Raw genomic sequence first — 25,872 nt, 5'->3', positions numbered from 1 at the left:
CTCCAGGGTTTAGTTCAGACATTTTGCAAAGTGCGGCCGTTTAGGCTCTCGCGAGTGCTTATCCAATCACAGAGCTCGTTCGTGTCCGAGGCCTTCTATCTGGCCTTGGTGTCACTGACTCGAGATCTGATTGGCTATTGCTGACTGCTGACTGTGTCCATTCACTTACAGCGCACAGGAGCCTGCTCTGTTGATTCTGAAGGCCGCAGGCAGATTTCAAAGAACCTGGCAACAGAAGCTAGCTGTAATATGATTGGATAAAAACTCTACCATAACATACAGCACTGGAAGCAGCTCAACCAAGCATATGGATATATTATGACTTAAAGAGGACAGGCAATCTGAGTATGTTTGGCCATCAGGAAGGCCTTGCAGGCCCTGACGGCTCACCACTGGTTGCCAGTAAGTGCTTGTCATATGTATTGCACTTCAGATTGATGCATGTTTTGTCAAAGTTGTTGATGACATATCGACTTGCATGTGTTTTCTCAAGCTCCAGTGCGACCCTACATACAGATGACATTTCTTTCTTAATGTGTCAGATATGTATAATGCAAGTTGTTTTTGTCACATTGGAAGTTTTGTGTTACAATACATCACTGTGGTTGAGTAGTCGTGTCTCACTTGTTGACCAGGATGTTAGGTCACTTTATTACAGGGAAGAAGTTTTTATTTGTGTCGCCTGTCTGTTGTCTGTTGTCTGTTGCCTGTGATATTTATGAAGGTCGGTGTGAGTCACTTGTTTGATCTTCGCTCCAAAATTCACTTGAAAATAAGTTCACATCTGCTGACAATTAAACCACAGAGCAAGTGATTTAGGTAAATAACAACTTTTAGAAGAACAGCTGACAAAATTACACACAAAATTACTCATATCTCTTGTCTCACTTTCTAGTCTGGTGTTCAGACGAGGATTTCCACCTCTCCTCTTTTTGCTGCAGTAAGAGGTCATTTGTCTGCTCAGGTTTTTGTGTGTGTAAATGTTTCCTGCCGCTCCGTGCACACATGCTTACAGGTCCTCCTTTTCTTTTAACTGAACGATATGGTATTCCCTCTTTCCTTTCATGTGGCTGTGATGACGCTTCCAAGAAAGTCGAGCAGCCCGGGAGTTTGGCCACAGCAGGGCCGTCAGCAGACCGCTGCTGTGGTCAGAGAGGGAGACCTTGCTGAAAAGAAAACCTCCCATGGATGGATTGGGTGAAGCTTAACAAAATTCTCCTCCTGACAACCTCTGTTAAACAAACATGGCACGATGTTTTGGAGGCCCAAAGGAACACATTCATTAATGTTTACTTGCCCCCTGTCTCCACCGACCTCTTCTTCCTTATTTGTCATCTTTGACTTGAGATCTATATATCAGATGAACCTTTCTTGTATTTATTTTTTCCTCCTGTTCCTCTGCTGTCTTTTCCTCTCTCATTTTTGTGGCATTTTTCCATCAGTGCACCTATCAATTTCTGTCTGCTGAACGTTTCCTCTGTGCCGTTTCCAGTCAGTCAGACCCCAGCTTAGACAAGTATGGTTTGCAACGCCCTTTTACAGGCAGTGAACCCACCAGTTTATATAGCTCACACACTCCTAGCCGGCTGGTAATTTCACACGTATAAAAACAATGAAAACATACATCTATCTGTCTATAAATTTCAGCACAATGTAGGAGTGTTCCGTATTCATCACATTATAATTACCTCTGAGAATAAGTGTGTCTCATTAGAAAAGCAAACAGTGTAATTGCTCGAGGGAGGTTGACTGGAAGTCATGTGTGTCGCCCCCTGGGCCTCATAAATATGTGCTGTATATCTTGGTGGGAGTGAGCAAATGAAATCGGGAAGGCCACATAATTTCAGGATTTTCTTTTACAACCTGGGTCCGATCTGCCTAATAGTCATCACAATGTTTTACACACCAGCTTAACTGCTGAGATTTGGAGATGGTGATGGAATCAAATTGATCTTACGGCACAACTTGATGTGGGTCTGCACAACAAGGCTATCTGACTGACCTCACATATGATTTTTCTATACACAGGTTGCACTGGAAAATTATTAGGTGGAATAAAAGCTACTAATCAACTGTGAGTGCCAGTGGTTACACAGTAAAGCAAAAGGGATGCAGGCTGCGTGCTTTGCAGTAAGCTCTACTTATATCCAAGTGGCAGCCTCCAACACAGCAAGTGCCAAAAACTGCTGCTTGAGGCTAACTCAAAATGAGAGTTAATCTGCAGACAAAATACACAGATCATTTCTACATTTATGACTGTCTGGGGGCAGATTCTTGTATAGCACACCTTTTTATATATCACAGCTAACAGCTAACAGCCATTTTTTGTACTAGCTTTATTAAATCTATGGGCTACAACACAGAGACTGTAGCTGTCAGTTTGGACATGGTTATAAGCAGACAGGCTGAAGTCTGAAGGCTGTTTGCCTCTGGGCTCTTTGCATATTTATTTTTTATTAGGGTTAGCATCATGTTAACAAAGAAACTTCGTCATTGCTGTGATGTCATGAATTAGTTCTGTGACTCACTGAAATGGAAAAGAAGCTCTTTGTATTGTCATGCCTCTGTTGAAAATTTTGTTGCAATATCTGACACCATATTTTTCCATTAAATTCATCATGTTGTCAGCTCAGAAGAGTCATAGACTTTCAGTAAATGCAGTTGTGACTTAGTATTTTTTCAAATCAAACATTTGGGGGTTTACTTGTGACTTCCTGGCAGCTAAAAAGAGCCAAAAACTGCCAACATTAAATATTTGTATATCTCCACTTCAGTATCCTGCATCCTGTCATCATAGTGATTATGGGAATATTAAGTCTTGGATTATGCTGAGCATAGCTCTACGCCATTATAGCATAATGTTTATTTAGTGACAGCAAAGGGATATAGGAATAATCTAGAGATGCATGTTATGTTTTTGTATTATATTAAAAAAGGTCATAAGCCAATGTAAAACCCCAACTACTGCCTGCTTCACACATGCAGCGTACATTCACCTTCTCTGGCAATTGTCTTTATCACCCCCTGCATACCCACTGTGTGCACAGCACACACGCCCACCCACACACTGCCCGACACACACTCTTGCATGCAGACAGACGGGCCTCCGAAGCCAAGCTAAGTGCCCAGTGCTGGGAAAGCCTAGTGGCCTGCATGCCAGTGGCATCCTGGTGAGAGAACAGGAAAACACGCTGCTGTTTCAGAGGCAGCCGGCCTGTTTGTCATCTTTTCCAAGGTAACCAGAGACAGCAGGAGATTAGCGCAGTGGAAAATACTCACAGAGATAATGATGGAAAAAGACAACAAAGCAAAAAAAGTGGAAACCCTGTTGACAAGATGTGATTATGTAATTTTTCAAAAACTTCACATTAAATGTAAAAATAATAGGGTGATATTCTGAATGAGAACAAGACAGCTCAGCAAAAATAAAGACATAGAGGATAAATGCACTGAAAAAGTATAAATCACTGTAGACTCCTTTTTTGACTGATATATGACCTTTGACCCTGTCAGCATGTGTTGCCTGCACAGAACTATTCTGGCTGAAGATGGACAAGGACAGAGGACAGATCACTTTTTATCAGTGTAGCTACTATTGCAGGTTAAAAGGAGCTTTATCATCAATCATGGTATCAATCATACCAATAAGTATGATTTACACTACAAATGCATCCAGAACTTCTGCACCTGTGCAGAATTTTTCTGCCTTGAGGAAAATTTTAAATATTTCTCAATGAAACATCCCGTGTGTTTTATTTTTACTCTGTTATGGAGATGTAAGAGGGGTGAAGCCTCACAGCATACAGCCCACAGTAGTTGCACAGTGAGGCCATCTTTACTTTGGGTCAGCGCCACTGTAGATTGTGGCCGGTGAGTAAGGCCTTCTTTGCCACTGGCTCATTTTTGGATGGTAAACATTTAGGCACAAATACACACATTGAGCGCTCCTTTCATGAAAGGAATTGGGCAAACAAGGAAGTAGGCTGCTGCCTCTTGTCTGTTGACTTTCACTGGCCATCACTTTCCCCCTGCAAAATAATTAAAACGCTGTAAAATGCGTCCTTGTAATTCACAGTGAGTTTATCTGAGACTCATTTAACAGCAATGAATTGTCACTCAAAAAGTCCATTCATTCGTAAAAATAAAAATACACTGTAGTCCTTTCTCTACTCTCAGCAATGTTATTGTTCAGTGTACTTTATGGACATCGTGAATATTGCTGCTTTTAACTTTAATCTGCATTCCTATTGGTGCATAGTCCACGGTCTAGTTCACAGCAACGTTTATAATGGCTACGAGCTCCAAGTATCGCATTTCCCATTCAAAACAATACGTGTGCTGTTTCGGTAACATCAACATCAGTCTTCTTAATTACACTATCTCCTCTGTGTGTCTGAAGCTCGTTTGCCTGATAAGACTTGATTTTGAAACACATTGTTGGCAGTCAAATACTTTAATTTAGTGCACTGCCAGTAAAGCCTTTATTAGCTTGTCAACCAGCAGTGATAATATGAAACTTCTATTTTATCTGCTTTACACAGGCCTGCCAGGGAATGCCAAGGTCAAGTGAAGACAACGAAACATAAAGTGAAGTTCATTCATTTTAATATACATCAGCTTTTAGCTCCTAAAAAGTAATATTTATATCATGAAAGTAGTACTTTGGCACATTGTGTGAGAGTTGTACTAGTAGCAGTGAAATGGATGTCTTGGTGGTCAGAGGGAGCCTGTACATTCTACATGATGTTTATCAATGTTAAGATAAGTTTTACAGTGTTTATAAAACTGCAGTTCATGTCTTAAATACCTCGTAACAAGGGGAAAAGCCTGTGAGCTCACCGCTGGTGTGTTTAGTTGGAGTAACACTCCATCAAACGGTTCCTGAATGAATTCTGGAAGTGACACCTCTCCATCAAAAAGGTATTCAACCATCTCCTGAGAAGGAGGTCTTGTTGCATGCGTCCAATTCAACACCACGCCATTCATAAGCGTTTCCCCTAAATCATTTTCAGTAACCTCACCAGAGAAAACAAGGTGACCACATCAGCTGCCGTGGAAATCCAGGGATCCCTCTGCTGTTATTTCTTCTCTCAAGGTCACATGTGACTCATTGCTTTGACTGGCACCACTTCCAACGCTGGGCACAAACTCCGCAAGAACCCTCTTCCCTTTTTTTTTCTAATGCCTGTCTCGCCTTTTCTCCTAGCTACTGCTTTCTTTGCTCACAAGCTGTCAAGTGCGCAGCTACAGACGCTTCACTCTCTTTTTCTGCCAGATCTGATCTCAACAACTGCTGCCGCCCCCCTTTCTCTGCATTCTCTCTAGGTATCTTGGCCCCACGTTGACAATTTCAGGATACTGTTGAGGCTTTTTCATCAGTTAGTAAAATAAAGACTTGTCCACTGTGATTTCCATCTGAGAGGCCCAGGCAGTGAGAGATATAAAATATCCTGAAACAAGAACTCTGAGGTGGACCACAGGAAGGCGGAGAGTAGAATATGAGAAGGTCAAGATCCTTAACAACGCAACAGCTTCTTCTGCGCCTGTACAACAACAGAGGTTATAGTGGTGTTGCCATGGTTTCCCGAAAACCTCTTGCTCTAAGGTCACCTTTATCACTGACTTACAGCAGAGCTAAAGAGGTGTAAACAACCTTTGGATGATGCCTCTTAGATGTCAGCCACCGCAAACCTCAATTAAAACCATCCAACGTTTTGAAAGTTTAATAAATTACCCGCTACCAGTTATGACTGTATCGAAGGTGCTTCAATGAGTGCAGTTTTCCCCGGACAGACTCCTGTTCTCATCAGGCTTTCAAATTGAAGCTGAGAAGTTAATTGCATGTACAACAGCTGGGATCTAAAATAACTGAACATATTTCACACCTCAGTCCAAATTCACCTCGGAAACCTTCCCAGGATCAAGGCCCCAAATAAATGTCAATTCTGTCTGGATTAGAATAAAATAGAATAGAATAGAATAGAATAGAATATACTTTATTAATCCCTTCGGGAAGATCCTTCAGGGTAATTCGGGATGAGGGCCCCCATAAACACATAGAGATGTGGCCTAAGAAATGCGGACACTCTATTTTCAAGCTCATCAACCTCATGTTACATCTTCTGGATAAAATTCCACATGCCAAATTAGCATCAAATGTACACCCATGTAGATGGTGACAGCCTGGTACCACCTACAGTAATACCCTGTGAGATGTTCATGCTGTGTAGTGTCGATGAAGGACCACCTACCTTTGACTATACGCCTAACCCTGTCTGTAAAATGTAAATACAGACACACAATGCACAAAATCAGTCAAAAAAGCACAAAAAGTTGTGAGCAAAAAGAAAAAAAAAAATTAGAAACCAAGTCTACAGTTTGGGTCAACATTAGTCATTAACCTCATTTTTGAGGCTAAGGTATGATTCCAGAGTCATCTGATTTGACTGTCTTTTTTATATTCCTTTTAAAAAAATCTAAAGAACAGCTGCAGAAAAGAATAAGCTTATTGCACATGGTTGAACATACAATATAGAAAATACTGTAAAACATTTACTGTAAATTAAGTAGAGTGAAGCTGACATGGCTAACTTTACACATAGTTACCTAAGTGGAGTCCTTGGCACATTTTCTGCAGTTCACCCTTCACTGTTTCAGGTCACCATCAAAACATCAACAGTTCTCAGTTCCCTTTTTTCCATTCATTCATTTGTAAGATCTGTTATGGAAATGAGTGCATGGCTCGGATGGTTAGGGTACTGGTTTCTTCTCTCTCTCACACACACTCCTACACAATCAACTCCATACAGGTGATAGTACCGAACAATAATAGTCTCTGATCGTGAGAGATCTACTATCTACCAGTAGTATGCAAACAAGGTGATAAAAACACTACAAAGAATTCCCACTTCTTTGCAGTTGAAGTTAAATCGTCACACTTTTACATAGTTGTAACTTAACACCGACCAGTTTTCTGCTTGATGGACAGATAGGTTACATTGTCACCATCATACAACATGTACATTGTTTGTGCATTATACAAATATGTTATATACAGGCACATAAATCCAAATTAATAGAATCTCTGGAAAAGCTTTGCTTCTAAATATAACTTGTCAGCTATTTAAAGTGTTGACAGACCGAAACCAGCCTGCAATTTATGGACGCAGGGCAAGTCAGCATATTACACGTCTTAAATGTGTGTGTTTGTGTGGAATGGTCATGCTGCAGTAGCATCTGGTTCACCTCGTCACACCCACGTTCACTCTGTTCGTACACTGCAGACCTTACCAGCTTCCAACACGTCACAAACGTGTGTTAATGTGTCCACCATTGCTGTGGTGTATCTTGACCTCGACGCTGACAGATGTGTGTGTTTCTTTTTCTCGTCTTTTGTGTGTGTGTGTGTGTTTAGTCGTACTGTGGTGAGCTGTGACCTCACCACTAACATTTCCCTCGCATGCCGCAGAGACCCGTAGGTGGAGGAGTGCTTATTTTCTCTGATTACGTCGAGACCTTGTGCTTCTACGTCAGCTGGATGTGACATTTTGTCATCCAGAACAGTGACAGGTTAAGACAAATGGAAAACCAGATTTATTTTGGGATCTTTTACGTCTTGTATCGGAGATCACAGGGCAGGAACGCCCTTTTTGTTTCAGTATGTACGTCTGTTCCCATCATTCTTTTTAACATCATGTGTAGGTGTCTCTGTTGTGGGGTGCATAAAATGGATTTGGAGGGCATAAGTCATTAATAGGGAAGAATAAAATTAAGAAAAAGTTATAACTATTTACAAATATCACTTCTCTCAGCTTTGATGGCTTTCAGTACCTTGTACGTGATCTTTTGGTTATCCATACTTTTGTATTTGGTATTGCCCTGACATTGACTAATAGCTAGGATTAACTAGGAAAAGGTAATATCAGGGGGACTTGAACCTCAGACCCCAAAGTAGAAGGCCACGTTTCATGTACCCACAACTTATCCCATAATGAAGTCTTTTACAGCTACATTGGTCCCAAGATCCAATGATGTCAGACAATATGTTCATTTGTTATGTTAGCATTAAAGGTAGGGTAGGAGATTTTGAAAACTCAGTGAGAGTCAGCCAGATTTCGAAAGTAAACACACGCCCCTTTCTCTTGGAGCTCACCCCGAAGCCACGCCTCCCCATCACATGGACGCATTACCTGAAGACGAGCTGTGCGGTCTGTGACTTCGGCCATCATGCACGTACCTCTCTGGTGCGCGCAGAGCAGGAAGAGGGTGACAACCAGCCAATACTCCGCGCAGGGTCGACCCAGAGGATTGGCTGATGTATTTAGCATTTTATAGCTTCCACAGATGATTAATATTCTTCGTTTTAATGTGAAACTGCCAACTAATTGCTAGTTGCTATAGGATTGTAAAGAGAAGTTACACTAATTTAACAAAAAGTGCATCAGAATGAAATCTCCTACCCTATCTTTAACATAACAATGTGTTGCATCTGGTGGATGGATTATCAGCACATTGAGACATTCTAGGCTGATCTATTCATTTTTATTCTATATATGCAATATGTTCCATGTCATATGACATCAACACATGCAAATATATTCGACACATCTAGCAACAATGCCATGTGGGTCTGTTGTGCTCTGCTAACAAGATGTCTTGGTAAGGCTGATACACAAAGCCCAGGTATCAGTATCAAGATTAAAAACCTTAAATTAATGCATCCTTCTTTTGCAGTGATTAAGGATGACAAAACAAGTGATTGTTATGTTTCCAGACTAGGTCTATCAGAGCTGTTTCGGGGTCACCAGGTCTACAGTCAGGAGGAAGACAAAATCTCGATCTTGTGGCTGAGACTGTTCTTCTTTGCACATGCTCTGTGCTGTTTGTGCGTGCTGAGACATTTCCAACAGTTCCTTCTGTGGACGTTCAAATAAGCATAGCCGGTCAAACTAAATGATTTTGGGCTGCTCCGAATAAACAGCTGTCAATCATTGTATTTACATGATGTCAAAGCAGCACTGAAAACATTTATTCTGGAACACGTCTCTTTATTCACACTGATTAAAGCTCAGCTTTAGGTGTGTGTGGATGGGTTGTCAAACACAGTAAGAGCACATTGTAGAATTTATACTATTGACACATGGAAATAGTTACTTTACTATAACCACTGCACTCTTATAGTTCAGTAGTCGGGAAAATGACATGTTACTGGCATTCTTTCTCTCTAAATGAGAAAAACGCACACATTTGTGTCAGTTTACTAATACTCATGTGTTTCCCTGGGCAACAGGCAGTCTGTTATGGTCACATTCCACTGTGGGGTTCGTGTATTTCTCTAACATGTGCCAGTGTTTTTTTGTATTGTTTAATGCGGATTAATTCCTAAAAGAACACTCATCATTTGATCATTGGATGCTGAGTTCCAGACAGAGAGCCCTGTCTTGTTTTTGAATCGCCTACACCATTCATTACTTTGCGTTAGAGCAACTCATGAGGATGCAACAGTTTATTTTTAGGACAGAGAAGAGAAAGAGAAACGTGGAGAGAGTTTTTTTTTACTGGATACGGAGCGCATGGGTGGGCACTCCCTCCCCATATAAGTACAGATGATGGAGACATCACAGACCATCGCACCACAGTTCACGTTTACGCAGAGGAGATGAGCGCACGGATAGCGAAATCCAACCCGGCCATGAAACTAATGGTGGTGAGTAGCTGCTGCTGCTTTTTCTCTCTTTTGGATTTGATCGGCTTGAATTTAGAGACTCTTACACTTAAGAACACTTTTCCTTGAAGTTGTTCATTTGTATGAGAGTTTAGAGCGACACGTGGATTAACGCTGCACTAGGCTCCACATTAAACACCAAAAAGGCGACACATTCGCTCATCACGATCCCTCTGAAGAGCCTGCGCCTGTGCAGGTAGTTATAGCAGAGTCTCGGTGTTTAATGAGATGGATTTAATGACACGCCGGGTTCTATTTATTGGTTTACGCACGAGCCTTACTGTTGTTACGTTGTATGTTTAAATTGTATTTATTTAAGACACTGCTGAAAATGTAATTTGTGTAGATGCACACGATTAAAAAAAATACTTGCATTATTAAGTCATTGCAAATAAATCCTGCTTCGTTTGTATTAGAGGTTGTTTGATGTTGTTGGTGAATAGAGGTTTCCGTGAATACACTGCTTTGAATACTCTCTGCAAGCATCATTTACAATTTTAATTATGTCACCAGTGTAAAGTTTGCTGTGGGTCATATTTCCTTGTTTTTACTATGGCACGCTTGAAATGAATGACTTCAAAATACAGTCACGTGGTGAGCTCCCCGCTGATGGTGTTGACTGCATGTCTAACATTAGCGCTAATTTGCTCTACAACCTTTTTTTTAATTATTTATATGTATGCCTCCGGGCTAAGAGCAGCAGTTATTTCCTTTGGTGTGCTTTGCATGCCGTGTTGTGTTGGGGCCTTTGCCATGTTTTGCATATGTTCATGTTCAGATGTTTATCAGAGGCAGATCACACACTGTGGCTACAAAACACTGGATGTACTATCTGTCCCTGTGGCCTGTGTGTGTTTTTCCATGTCTATGACAGAGAGAGCAAGAAAGACAGACGTCCCCCTTTTTGTGCAGGGTTAGTTTGTTATTGTGTTTGCAATATGTGTTGTGTGTAAAGCAGGTGTACAAACAAATGTGTGGACTTCATGCCCTCCCATATAATGTGATATCATCCGTACAGATTTCCTCTCACTCTCTGCAGCCTGACCTAAAACGGCAAACACGGTGCCACTGTGTTCAGTCACTTAACCAGCCAGAAAAACTTCTTTTTAGCCAACTAATGACTCAGTTGTGCAAACTCTTAGTCAGCCTTGACCTGTCAACATCCAGCCAATAAGTCAATCAGCATCTCTATGGCACCCAGCCAAGCAAACCTCACAGTCTGGAAGTAATTTCATGTTAAGGGGATGCTCTGTGTGTCGAAAACAATGTTTTGATCCGGCACCTCCTGCACCTGTGTGCTCTTCCTGTTCTCCTGCATGCTCCTGACACATGTGGTTATGTTGTCTCTCTGTCTCTCTCTCTCTCACACACACACATTTAATTTGGGCCCTTGCCTTGCAGGATTTTGTCCATGTGGTCTGCCTGCTTATTGTAAAGACACATGTGCAGTTTTTGATAGAAAAGTGAACAATATAATGCAACTCTGTCTGTTCACTGACATGCATTTCATCCATCAATCCTATAATCCCACTTGTAATCCCCGTGCAGCAGCATGTCCTCCCTCTTTTATCATCTATTATCTACACTCTCTTTATCTTTACGCCTCCTCTCCTTCACTCTCTGTTGTGGCCGTTGGTGTTCGCCACATCAACTTCCCTAAACCTAGCAGCAGTTTCACACACAGGCCGGTGGAGCAGCTATGGAGAGATCACCAAACCAAACAAACAGACAACATTTTTTTTTCTTCTAGTGCAAGGCAAACAAAAGGAGAAAGGGAGAGGAAGTGAGTGTGGAGGTGGGGAGACAAACGAAGGGTGTGTGAAGGTACACAATCAACATGTTTTAAGTACATAGGTTTATTCAGAAAGCAAAAATCACCTTTGGAAGTTGCTTCCGCACCCTTAACTTCCTCTTTTCCATCAACAGTAGTACTGATAGCAGAAGTAGGTGTCCATGTGTGTGTTTTTATCAGTGTGTTGATGATAATTGATCCACTGTATGTGTGTGGGTGCAAGTGTAAGAGAGTAGGTAAGTGATTAGGAGACACAAAGAGCGATATGATTCGTGCATTACACACACAGACCTTCATCTGTGTTCTTTATCTTACTACTGTATGAGTCATATTAAAAACAGCATGGCAGATCTGATGCAAATGTCTGCAGCAACAGTTTATCTGACTTTAGCTGTGGAGCATAAGAAGAGTCTGATTTATGTGAATTGAGATTTCAACAGGCAGACAATGCAGTTTATAAATCCTTCTGTGTAGATGTGTAAAGTAAATGCTGCTTCTGTTTTCCCCACATTTTTCAGGTGTTTACTCAAGTTACCAGGGGATGCTCACACTCTTTTGCCACAGTAAAAGTAGCAAAAATGTGTCTCAAGTTGAAGTCATGCATTTAAAATAAGACTTTATTTACGGTTATAAGGAGTATTAAGGCTCCTCTATATAATTTCTTTGCAAATCTGCAGGGTCAAAAACATTCTTATCAAATTTCATTATTGAATAATCTGCCATTTACTTAAATAAGCTGTTTGACTAATGCAGCATTTTATCATCTAATATTGTATAATATTAATGAAATTATGAGTTAGCTTATAACATATCAGTGAATTAAAAAAATGCAAATTGCAATTTCCCAAATAATGCATGATAAGCATGATGTTTTGATTTCTTATATAAAAAAACATCAAACATCAGAAGTAGGACATTTGCACACCAGCAGAATGCCTGCATTCATTTTAATTACCAGAAAAATCTTTAAAAGCCAGTTATAACATGCATAAATGTCTCAATAATGCAGTTTACTCATATTTTTAACCTTGATTTCAGCTGTATACTTAAAGTTTGCAGCACTTTAAATATAGGAGTAAGCATATGGAATGTGTTGTGATGTAGCATGGCAGCCTGTCCTGTCTCTCTCTCGTGCACACACACACACACACACACACACTGGAATCCCCCCTCAGACCACCTGCACTCTACAGTTAACTGAATCCATGTGCCTGCTGGCTAAGCTGGTGTGGTGTGGTTTGGTCCCTTGCTGCCATGGCTCTTCTCTGTCCTCATGCCATGAATTTATAGCTGACCTCAGGCAAGCCATGACATGGAATTTATTTTGCATGATTTGTATGTCACTACATTTCAACTTCAATGTGACTCCAAGCCTGTAACTCTATTATCTGTTGGAAGGCACTTAAATAACTGTGGATAATTCCTTTTGGACACATTTAAACATTTCCACTAGTGACACAAGTTGCTTATGTCTACCATTTTCAGAACGTAATTGGGATTTACTGAATCACATTAAGCTGTTTATGCTCTCTTCTGTTCAACATCTGTATTCATCTTAACCTGCAAATGTACTTTTGCATCATATGTAAACAAATCAAAAAGTATTTTGCTAACATGCTATTTTGCATGATCAGACTGCAACATTTATTTAATCATTTCGGTGCCAATTTATACACCAGTTTCCATTCACGTATAAAATGACTTAGCTATTGGAGATGTTGCTCACATGCACAGCATGTGTGATCATTTTTTATGACAGGTGTCTGGAGTTCTGCGGCTGTAGCCTCTCTGTCATTGCTTAAACCACTCATTAGAAAGAAGGATACAGACCCTTACAAACCAATGCACAGTTTGCTCGCCCAGCTGAAGTATATAAACATAATGACAGACGAAAACACAATAAAAAAGCTTTAGCTGTCCTCACCAAACATTACAGCCAGCGAACATTTTACTAGATTTTCATTTCTTGCTTGTGTTGCCTGTTGTGGTTGAGTGTGGTCCATCTTCTCTGTCCGACATGTGTGTCATCACCCTTTACAGACTGGAACACACTTGCGCTGTTGTTCATTTCAATCAAGAGAAACACATCTGTTAATAACGTGTGTTGTCAGTTAAAAATTTTGTCTTTGCCTCTCATAAACACAGGACTTCCTCTCAGCATGAGTCAAATGGCAAAGATTACAATGTATTTTAACCATTAACTATCCAAGTCAGCCATCTTTTTCTTACGTAATACAGTTTTACGTTAAGCTCTGATCAATTATGATCATTTACATCCAGCAGCACCTGCCCTGCCTAAAGAGCATCTAACATGTAGGGACTGTATCTGTACCTCCAGACCTTCGTCCATCCTCCACCCTGCTCCATGTAGGATGTGCATCTCGCTGAGCTTTGCTCTGATGATGCTAACAGTATAATTATGGCTGTCAGTGGCCCCTAGCTGCTGTGTAATTTGGGTTTCCAGCGGTCACTCCTGATGTCGTCAGATGGCAGCTTCTGAGGTGACAAGTGGGGTGAAGAGTTCAGTGTCTCATTTAGTTGTTGATAGATGGACTCACACAAAGACCACAGGATATCTTACTAATTAGTATACTCTTAAAACAGTTTCTTCTGCTACTGTCCTGGCTGGTTTGGGAAGTTTTGGAAAGTTAGCTGCATGTTCTTCCCATTTGTATAAGATGTAGAAGCTAATTCCTGCCAGTGCTTCTGTGCTACATTTGCTTCTTTGCACAGGTTTTATAGTGCATAAAATTGAGAGAGTGAATCCCACACAGCAGCTTGTGAAGCTGCGTTGAGCTCAGGAGTTTGAAGTCAGTCTCAGATCTGATCAGAAGAGTTCTCAACCCAAATACTGCTTGATGTACAGAGACTCTTTTTTGGAACAACACTGTTTGAAGAATTCTAAGATCCTGGCCCTTAAACATGAAAATTAAACACATGTGTAAGGGTCCCATGCATAAGGGTCAATGAAATCGAACACATGTGTATATCCAACTACTGCCTGACTCCCATCTAAAGATCAAAGAGGAAGCAGCAAGTGTAACCATACCCATTTTTATAAAAACCCAGGTGACCATCAGTTCACTCCACCCTCCCGATGTCTTCAAATTGATTGGCTGTGGTCTCACTGCTTAATAGTATGTATATACACTTCTTAATTTGAAAAGCAAGACTATGATTATGGGTTTGATTGCTGCTGGGGCCACCCATGCTACAAACAAACTCATGCAGTCATAGTACCGCTCAGCAAGCCGGTGCAGATGAAAGCCCTTCCTACCAAACGCTGCGCTCAGAGGTCAATAGGTTTTGCCGGGAAAACCGCTGCACTCGCCAGGCCGTTTGAAGCTTAGGTTTCTATTATGGTGTGTGAAACCCATTCATCTATTTTTACTGTCTTCTTCAGTGTCCTCCATTCCACACAGAACATGTAGCGAACATGTAGAGAAAGACAGCAGAAAAAGACAGCAGTTAAAAATAATTTGGAATACATGCAGTAACATATGGCAGAACACACACACAGAGACACTGAACACACATCAGTCTCTGATGAAAAAAATGTCTGTGGCCAAATATTTAATAAAGCAGCATCAAGAACAAATTCCTGCTTTTGTGCTGCTCCTTTTGTTTCCTGCTCGTGCACGGACTGCAGCAGATTGTGTTTTGTGGTGGCGAGCTTTAAGGTAAATGGGGTAAGCACATATGCATACACGCGGGAAGGAGATCAATGGCAGGCGGCTGGTAAACTGTAGAACAGAGTGGGTGAATGTTTTGTACTCTGGTGGTGAGAATGGGGAAAGCCCAGTAACCTCCAACAGTACTCTTTATGAACAGCAGCCAGGAGAGGAGACCGCAGAACACGGAGGAAGACGGTAATTGGACGTGAACCTCGACAAACAGGCAGCACACATAAATGCACGCATTCCTGCCTGTGTGCGCTTCTGCACGCATGTGTATTTATGTGTGTGTGTTTTAAAAGTTGTTTTCATTTTTAAAGATGCTCACAACATGATAAAAGCAAACACACACACACACAATGGATGAAGGCTCTATTGTTAGTGAGTTGTCCAAGCAGTGAGGATGTATCCGGGCCAACGGGAAAGTCCACAGAGCCAATGGAGGGCTGAGGGCCTTCAGGCTGGAAGGAGCCTGTTGTGTGACATCTGGTCTGCATGTGGCCTCGACCAGCTGCATGGCTACATGTCAAACACGCTCACCAACTGATATCATATATTTTAGGTCTGACTAAAAGCTTTTCAGTTCCTCCTCAAGCTGATGATACACGGGCTTGTTTTTCGAAGCATTAGCTCCGTAGGCCTGTCTCAGATGGTCGCTAACGGCCACCCACTTCACACCATATCCACTATATGATTCTGGGTGGGTGAGGGGTGTGTGGGTGTGGTGTGTTTCTTGCTCAAGGGCAGAATTAAAACGCTGTAGATCACCGTTGAATCACTTCAGATGCTTTTCAGCTGCCTGTCTCACAGAGCTGCTGACATGTGTAGAAAAGTGGCGGTGAGGTCAGAGAACACACAATTAATGTCTGCAATCCTGTGTCACACACGTATTTTCATTTAATTTAATATGTGCTGAATGTCAGCATGACTGGAACATCTGAATTCATTTAACAATGGTTAAACAGATGAGAAATGATGCCAGAGGTGAAATAAAATGTCAGGATAAAAACTTCTTAAAAGAAATCATTCAAACTTAGAAAAGGGACCGCCGTGTCTACTGAAAATATGCAAAAATGGAAAATATAGTGTTGTTATTTAAAAGGTGGTCCCAGTGCAGTAATCAGTGTCCACGAGTTTTCTCCTCAGACTCCCTTAACTGCACTCTGGAAAACAGAGGAAATCACTTTAGGACTGTATGTCCACCAGGAACTTCAACTTTACTGCTCTGACCTTTCTTTCAACTCTTCCTTACTGGAAGCTTTGGGTTGGCAGAGAGCTACAAAATATAAAAAATATTTGAACATTTTGCCAAAGAGGAGCTGTGCACGAGATGGGTTTCATTAGAGATTTTGTCACAGCTGTTGAGTCACTGCTAAACTTACTTACTTTCTTTTCTCTCTCACACACACAGCTCTTCACAGCTTCTCTTTCCTGGGCCTTTCAGCAACCAGCTGTACCACCAAAGTACCAGTACCGAGACCCTGTAACGTCTGACCTACTCTTGTGTGATCAGTGCCCTCCTGGCACCGCCTTGAAACAACACTGCACAGCTGAGATGCCAACGGAGTGCCAACCCTGTCCGGAGAGGCATTTTGCAGAGAACTGGCACTGGGGTGATACGTGCCAATACTGCACCTCGGTACGTATGAGGATCAGTTTACAGCTGCGTTCTTCTTCAAGCATGTAACAGTTTCTGCATTAATGAGTCTGTTTAAGTGCTGTTTTCATGAGCTTTTGGCCTGAAGCAGAAGGAATTTATTTTCCAGTATAGACCCATTAATACATTTACACAGCAAGTATGGAGCATATTTCTTTGTAGCAGTTAACATCTTTGACATCCAAAGAAGGGACCACAATGTAGTAAAGTAGCACCACTGAGCTCCATCTTGGATTAGGTGGCTGTTTGAAGGTGCCATAGTGTGGGATAAATTCACATTTAAATTCCTGGATGACTTTATTATGGCCCTTGATTTGCAATTTTCAAGACAAGAGCAATATAACTCATTTATCTTCTATCTTAGGCCATCTGCTCCTTGTATCCTTGATTTATTCTGCAGGCTTACAACTTCCCACGAGTGTTTTTTTTGTCATCTATCTTGTCCTTATACTCCTTTGTGGTTTCCCTGGTGTCCTTGATAAATGACTATTCTGTTTGTTTGGTGCCACATTTGTCATTTGCCGTTACTACAAATTAAAGATTTTGATGTGCTCATAGTGTTTTATGATCCTTTCCCCAGAGTTTAGATGTTTTCCACTCCAGACAGTATTATGTAATATAACCAACTCATATATTGTACTGAGATGTTTGTACATTCCACATGTTCAAGGCAGCTTGTGAAGCAGAAGCATGACAATCACCATGACCCGTGTTGTTGTTACTAAGCTCCACATATGTGACTGTGGTCTTCTGTGTTTGCTTGTGTTTAGGTGTGTAAGGAGAGACAGCTGGTGAAGCAGCAGTGCAACAGCACTCATGATCAACTGTGCGAGTGTGCGCCAGGTTTCCACCTAGTGGTGGAGTTTTGTATTGCACACAGTGCATGTCCACCTGGCTACGGAGTCACAGCTTTAGGTAAGGTTCGCATAGTTATCAGTATTATGCTGATGCACTTACATCTTTTTGCACAGATATTTTGTGGGTTTCCGGTCAAATAGGTCAGCATACAAATTGGATTTTAAGGCGGAAATTTGAGGAATAACCTTAGTTTACCAGAGAAAATCAGGTATGCAGAGAGAGGATACAGAGATTGACTTCTGTGAATAAAAGGTCAGACGCTTGTGAAGTGTGTGTTGATGGAGATGTACAGTCAAATGTGTACCCTTTTACTGTTTTAAGCAGAAACACTTTAATCTTTCATTCTGTCTGTCCCTTCTGTCCTGACAAGTTATATTTTTACACCATGATGTCCTCTTTTCTTCGCTCTTCTGTCTTCCTTCCTCTTCCTCTGTGAATCAGATCTGTTCCAGATGCAGACATCCTTTTTCCCCAGAACTTTTAAAAGCTTTCTGAGAAAGAATCAGTTTGTTTTTATGTCTCTCAGAAAGCAAACGAATCATGTATGAACACACATGACAAAGGGGTGCAATAAGGGTTTATTTAATGGAGTGATTTTGCATCTGTGTGTGTGTGTGTGAAAGCTACACGTGTGTGTGTGGAGTGGAGTCAGGAAGACACACGCAGGAACACCAGATATAATTACTCTTAAACATTTCTTTCTGTTTCACCCCGGTGCTGCTATTTGCAATAACAGTGTGTGATTGGGAAAGGAATTAAATTAAAATAATTAACCTGAATGTCTGACTACAGGGAGAAGAAAATCTAACTTTACAGTGCAGAAAACAGTATTAATTTTAATGTTTACAGGTAACCAACTTTATTGCAAATGCAGACTGTTGTAGCCTCTTTCTTTTACTGTGATAATGTAATACTAGTGTGATGAATATCTGTGCTGGCTTTGCGTCTTCTGTTAAATTCCATGTTGTCACTGTTCATCATAGCATGAGGGATCATCTGACAGATTATGAAGTTATTATATCTGTGTAATGCGTGAGTCAAATGAACCGCAGCGTGTTGGTCAACGATAGCTTGAACTCATTCCCTTTGATTCTCAGCTGAACTTCGTCATAGCACAGCGTGTACGTGGGTTTGTCTGTCACTTTTATTTTGATGGAATCCGGCTGTATTTAATTTAAAGGGTTCTAGCTGCACGAAAAGAGATGACTAATTGAAATTACTGTAAGGTGTTCAAAATATCAGAGTTTCACTTCATGATAATTGTAGCCAGTTCACTGTATTAGTGCAATATCTTCAACCAAATTGGGGAATTTGTAAAGAGTTATTATTATCATTTGAACACAATAAAAACTAACTGTAACTCAGTTAGGGCATGGTGGTCATGGTACAGCCCTTATTTGTAGCAGATTGGCAGGTCTGCTAACAACATTAAGATGCTTTAGCACCACCTACAAAGAGATCTGAAGCATTAGAATATTTTCATTTGGAAATTTATGACACCCCCTAATTGGAGTTAATATAATGTATTATAGTAGATCATAAGGCTAAGTTTAAGTGTTTTTTTCTCTGCTCATCTCTGAGTGTTCATAGCAACAGAGAACAACATGACATTTCCACAATGTTTGATTTGTACATGACTATGCATTTAAGAGGAAACTTTGGTTGTCGGTTTGTTTTGTCTCAGTAAAGGGCACAACCTTTCTCCTTTATTCCTGTGATTATACTTCCCCTAGATTTCACGGACACATGCTTATGTGGCACATACTCAGATATATTTCTGCTCTGTTGACACAATGTGAGCTACATCCTTTAGTCGACACTACTTATAATATGTCAGGGTTTCTGCTCAGCTGTTGGAGTCTGAACAAAGTCCAGCTCTCTTACCTTAAATCTTTAAATGAGATTTTAACTAGAATCTGTAATCCACATTTTCCACATCCGCCTTTGGAACTGATTTATCAAAACAAATCACAAAAATTCCTCACTGTCTCAGGTGATGGAATATGTTGTCATCATGGTTGAAATCCAGCCTGATTTCTTTGCAGATTCCACCTTTTTAGGCTGCTGCAGGTTTTCTACATTCATGAACAGAATCTGCTTATTTCTGCTGAAACCAAGGAGCAAACTGCCATGACATTTCTCATGACTTCATCTCAGACCTGAGAATCCAGCCACCACATGAATGAAACATCATTTTCCATTGATTGTGGTTATCATCTGACCCCCTTAATGCTGATACGGCTCACAGATGAGACAACATTTTCTCTGAACTGGACCTTAATGTCTAGTGTAGTTCAGGCGACATGAGACAGCATTTCAGGGGATTCCCCCTCACCCCCCTTGTAGCTGAAGAATGCATTATGTAATGCCTGGAGTTGTGGTTGGGCTTAAAAACCACAGGATGCTGGTTCAGTCTCCCAACAACACATGCCTTTGTGACTCCACTGCTTGATCTCCTGATTTGTCTGTGGTTGTGATTCTTTGCCGCTCTCCGAATGGTGTGTGTGTGTGTATCTGGCTTCTTTTGTGTTTTTGCAATTGAATTGGTCAACAATTTGGTTTTTGTTTGATCTGTATAAACAGTGTTGGCCTTTTTTCCCTCTTTTTTTCTTTGTCGGAGATATCCAAAATATTTAACATAATTGTAATTTATTTATTTAACCTGTATCACTAGTTTCATATGAAACAAGAATGAATTCAGGCCACAAATAAAACAAGATACATGCAGCAAAACCATGTTAAAATTAGATTAGAGATAGAAGTTAGTTAGAAAAATATCTTAATTTAGTACATCTTTTAATAGAATGTACAAAATGTAAATGTTTTTATATTTTTAAACAGGTTTTTTTTTTTAATTTACAGCCAGCTTAGTCATTATGTAACATGAACAGTTATAGTAGAGTATATGCTGATTTTGCAGGAAGGAAATTAAAAAAAAAAAATAAATGTCAGCATAATAGCATATTACAGTCAGACTGACTCATCCTCAGACTTGTACTGTATAGCTATACTTTGTCATCAGAAGTGCCGGAAATCTTTGCTGTATGCATATCAGCTTGCGGTTTTATGTTTTCACGGTGAGTAGTGGAATGTACCATTGTACATTTGAAAGGTTAAAGCTGATAAAAAGCATGGCTCATCATCCCACGCACTTTCACTTCTACGCTTTACAGCTAAAAAAAAAAAAAAAGAGGATGTGATTATAACTAGTTCCACTACATGTATTAACATACATGTGTGCTGCAGGTCATATACTACAGGAAATTGTAAAGAGTAATATGGTAAAAGTAATTCCATAAAAATGTTAATGGATAACAATTTGGGTGGTTAAATAAATAGAATTTGTAATCTACAAATATTAAGTGATCTAATTCCTCTGACAAATCAGTTGCAGTCACATGCAGCGATAGTAATAAATGACACAGAAACTACGGAGGTGTGGTGAGCCTGATGTGAGTCATTCTCAGAATTACAGTCATCTGTCGTCCTCATGAGTCGTCACATGTCACTGTGGCCCATCTTCTTAGAAACACATCATCACCGCATCTGATGAACTAAACGATGTACGGGTATGTCACGTTCACACAACGAGAACAGCTGAGGTGTTTAAGGTGAAACGAAAGATATGATCAATCAATTTTTTCACACACACACAATTTTAAAAATAGGCCACAAAAAAGCGAACTTGTCAGTTTTTTTTTTTTTCATATTTTGAACCTGTGTGTGTCTTCCAGGTACACCGTTGAGCGACACAGTGTGTGAGCATTGTCCTGATGGTCATTTTTCTGCCGGTGACTCCTCCACTGAGCTGTGTCACCCCCACAGAAACTGCTCCGATTTGGGCATGAAGACACTCAGGTGGGGCACGTCCACCTCAGACAACCTCTGTGGCGGCTCCCAGGACAAAAAGGCCCCGCTAGACTGCTCCCACCATCACACTATGTGCCACACTGGTGAGAACATGAATACAATATGGAATATTTTAGGACCCATGCAGGCTTGATACCATTGGCACAGTTTACACACACAAACACACACATGCAATAATGTTTTTGAGTAAACCTCAATTGTCAACAACCTAAAATCAGTCACGAGTGAATTATTTCGGACATGTGGCCATTTTCATTCCTGAAGGCGGGGGATTTCCTTGGTCAGGTTTGTCATCCAGATTCCATTCTTTTCTGTTGCGTGTCTAAAAACCAGCACAAGAGAAAGAACAGCCAGGGCTTGGATTGGATGTTTATGGCACTGCTGTCAAATCGAGCCATGACGGATCAATTAGACCTCAAACTGTGACATCCTTAAAACAATAACACAGGAAACTGAGTCGAATGTGAAATCAGATACAAGATGAGAATATATCTTAGTCAGACTTTAACTATGGTGGAAGCTAAAATATAATTCAAGAAGAGAAGAGAAACCACAGGACAGAACACACACATAGAGATGCATAGACACTGACACACACACACACACAAAGCTGCTCTCCCTCAGGGAGGGTGATGCTCTCCCCAAACATTCATTCACAAATTGTCTTCTGTGAATTACACAACCACAGATTGTCTGCAGCAAATCCTGGAATGGCTTAGCAGTTTTTTAACAAAAAAAAAACTTAAATTGCAGGGACTCAGGATTCCTGCGATTTGCAGAAAGCACCAGGATGTCAATGTCAATTATTGAGCAACCCGCAGTTACAACATCCAGGCATCAGACTTGGAAGCCAGATATCTTCTTCTCATTACTCACGATGAAACTACACCAATGTTGATTCTCAACCTTTTCCCCCTAAATCAGCCAGAAAAGATTTTCACACACTAAACCAGACAGAAATGCTTCATAGTAGTCATGAAAGTTGTTATGTCATGTTTGTAGTTTCACATCATCTGCAGCTGACAAGTCCTCACTGAACGCGGGAACATTCAAGGTTTCACAAATTTGGCAAAGAAAACCTGCTCATTACAGAAATACTTTTGCCTTTTAAGGAAGGCTTAGGAGACCAGGGCTGCCTTAAAAAAATGTAGCTTTGGTGCGGAGCAGCAGGCACTTTGGGTTCTGTGCTGTCAATAAGAAACAGGAAGAGGACACATTGTTGATTCTTTTATGGTCAAATTACAAGTCAACCAACATCCAAACACATGAAATGTATTTCACCGTCTCATCACAGATTCTCACTTATTTAACAGTAGTAAAGTGAGAATACAGCGATGATGGTGTTGCTATGACAACATAGCATCACGTGATGACACTATAAAAGTTGTGTGTGCTGAATAATTCCACTATTTGTTCATTATGAACTGAACTATGTATTGATTTTCATGATAGATTATTACTGTATTTTTATTATGTTTCAAAGCCAATTGTCCCTTTTTTGTTTCACATAATTTATTCCAGATGTGACTCTTTGCGAGGAGGCAGTCTTCCAGGCAGTAGCGTCGCTGAGACTGTCCTCGGTGCCTCTTGAGCGACTGCTGGAAAACCTTCCTGGTCGGAGGGTTGACCGTAAAAGCCTGGAGAGGCTGAAGAAGGCCTGCTCCCCCCAGCAGCAGGTCCTCCAGCTCCTCCGACTATGGAGGGAGCAGAACAAGGACCAGGACAAGCTGTATGGCATCATACAAGGTGCAGAGGAGGGACACTTTCATTTTAGTTCAGTTAATTGTATTATGTTGTACCACCCTTGTAGTTTGTATTAACATGACCATCCTGTATCTCCAGGTGTGAACCACTGTGAGAGGAAAGTCTCCCGTTGCAACAGCCTAAAAAACCTGACCCTTGATGACCTCCTGCAGGTCACCAGCAGCCTGCCGGGAGTCAAAGTAAAGGAAGAGGACGTCCGGGCCGTGGTCTCCACCTGCCTTCCCCGGCAGTACATCCTGCAGCTTCTCCACCTCTGGAAAGCAGCCAACTACAACCTGGACATAGCCAAAGGTCTGTCTCACAGCCTGAGGATGCTGCGCAGCGAGGGGGCGCCGCGCTATCTGCTAAAAGGCCTGAAAAAGATCAGCCGCATCATTGGAACCACCTCAGTGCACAAGATGTATGAGAAGATGTTCGTCAGCATGCTGCAGGATGAGACGTGTTTTAAAGCTCATAAACCATTAAATGAATGAAATATTTAGATGCAAGCAGGAATATAAGCAAACACTAATGCACACACACAGCGAGCAGGGGGATACATTTATATATTAAAAAAATAACAGACCTGGGTCACATGGTAATGATATGCTGACTAATGATGTCAGGTCTAGTTTCCTAGACATGTTTTGATGTAACAAAAAAGGGAATGAGGTAATAAGTGGTGCCAATAATATCCCTCAGAGTACAGTATCTGTCTGAAAATCCTTAAAAGACACACACACACACTTATATTGTGCACTCCAGACAGACGTAATTACAAACAAAAACAGTTTTCTGAGAACTTTTTGACCGGAGTCTGTGAAAAATGAAAAACTATTTAAGATGTAAATAGCACACTATTTTATGGAAGATGGGCTGGCAGATGTTGATTTTATTGTTATTGCTTTCTCGCTGTTTGAGAGGAAGGATTTGGTTTCATAATGAAATACATGTATTTTCCTGAGTTGTCCACTGTTTGTTTGTTTGTTTGTTTGTTTTGGACTGCTGACAAGTAAAGCTCATTAGATTTTTTTTTTTAAATTGTCAGTTATATGAATGTACAAAGGAGTGCAATTGTTTTCTATTTAAAATGTACTTTCTGAATATGTAAAGGCTTGTGTTTTATCAGAAATACTGGATTCCAAATGCTGCAAGTTCATGAAGTGATATATTTGTTTTATATTTTGTTTTATCACTTTTATATTATAAATGTATGATCTTTATTGTATATAGATATATATATGTGCCTAACTGGTCCTCTTTAAGCTCGTGTAACTTGTGAACATTAATGTTGGATGATCGGACTAAATTCATTTTGTAAAAATGCATTGTTTTCATCATAAATAAGCATAGAACAGATAGATGGACGGTTTGCCTCCATCCTTTCTGCTGTGACTCCAGAACAATAGAATCTGGAAACACAAACAAATGTCTTCCTCCTCTTCTTCTTCTTCTTCTTCTTTTTTTAAATAAATGTCTACATTTTTATCCCTTTTTTTGAATATTTGTACATCTAAACATCAGTATCAGAAATAGTTTATTAATCCCAGGGGGAAATTGCTTACATTCAGGTGCTCCATGCATGCTCAGAAAGTTTTATGTATATTTCATATCAGTGGGTTTAGTTTGAAAGTTTGTTTTGAAACGGTTAGGGCTGCATGTGGACAGAGTTTAAACCATAATTATACTTGGATCCATACAATTTGTTCCATCCACATCGGTTCTGTTGAGCTTGATTTTCTCTATGGACTGAGAAAGAAAAGAGCTCAAGTTGATGTGATGGATTTGAAAGCTGGAAAATCTCCTAAAACTCAAAATACTTTCTGGATTATCCACAGAGAAATCTTTCATCAGCAGCATTTGATTAGAAACATATTTTTCCTGGAGAGTTCGGGTCTGCTGTCGATACCATATCAAGCACCACTGATACCATCTGCCTATTCAATTCCACATTTACCTTTAAGAGATCCTGACTGTTATGAAAAAAAACCACTGTCCTTGTAGTAAAGTGAAAATTTCGTTCATTCCCCCAAAGCATAAATTCGGTAAGTGACCCAAAAACGAAGGATGACACATATCTGAGCTGTGTTTCATGTTCTGTAGAAACAGGAAGACGTGTTGATGAAGCTCTTCATTGACTCACTGATTTTTTTTGTTTAAAGAAAAGCCTTTGTTTGCACACTGCTCTGTGACTCAGTCAGATTTCAGAGAAAGATGTTTCAGCAGCCTGCAGTAGTGCTGTGGTTTAACAAATACTATCATATAGAACATGGTGATGTGCACGAATTTCATTCAAATCACAGGATAAAGACGTTTCCCAGAAACATCAAAGTCAGGACATTTTTAAGTTGTGCAAAGCAGTTATTTCCCTAAAACTTTTTGTAAATTTAAATATTTCATAACCTCTAAGGTCATGATTTTTATAATATTACAGAAAAATATGAATATGATGCTCCATATAATGTCGGATTAAACCTGTTTTGGAATAAGGTCAGCTCTCACAACATGCATCATCATGTTTTCATCTCATATTCTTCACCTGATTTGCTGTGTG

The 25,872-nt window shown here is 40.4% G+C and overlaps 1 protein-coding gene across 1 annotated transcript; it reads left to right on the top strand.

Moving 5' to 3' along the window:
• The first annotated feature begins 9,631 nt into the window (after positions 1 to 9,631).
• On the top strand, positions 9,632 to 24,806 carry LOC114448634 (tumor necrosis factor receptor superfamily member 11B-like). Its single transcript, XM_028425718.1, has 6 exons — positions 9,632 to 9,706; positions 16,602 to 16,829; positions 17,618 to 17,762; positions 21,440 to 21,658; positions 23,097 to 23,321; positions 23,418 to 24,806. The coding sequence occupies exons 1-6, from the start codon at positions 9,659 to 9,661 to the stop codon at positions 23,810 to 23,812; spliced, it is 1,260 nt and encodes a 419-aa protein (XP_028281519.1). The 5' UTR covers positions 9,632 to 9,658; the 3' UTR covers positions 23,813 to 24,806.
• The last annotated feature ends 1,066 nt before the right edge of the window (positions 24,807 to 25,872 follow it).

This window comes from Parambassis ranga, chromosome 16 (assembly GCF_900634625.1).
Source record: "Parambassis ranga chromosome 16, fParRan2.1, whole genome shotgun sequence".
NCBI classification, from domain to species: domain Eukaryota; kingdom Metazoa; phylum Chordata; class Actinopteri; family Ambassidae; genus Parambassis; species Parambassis ranga.
This window is presented reverse-complemented; position numbering and strand designations above follow the sequence as displayed.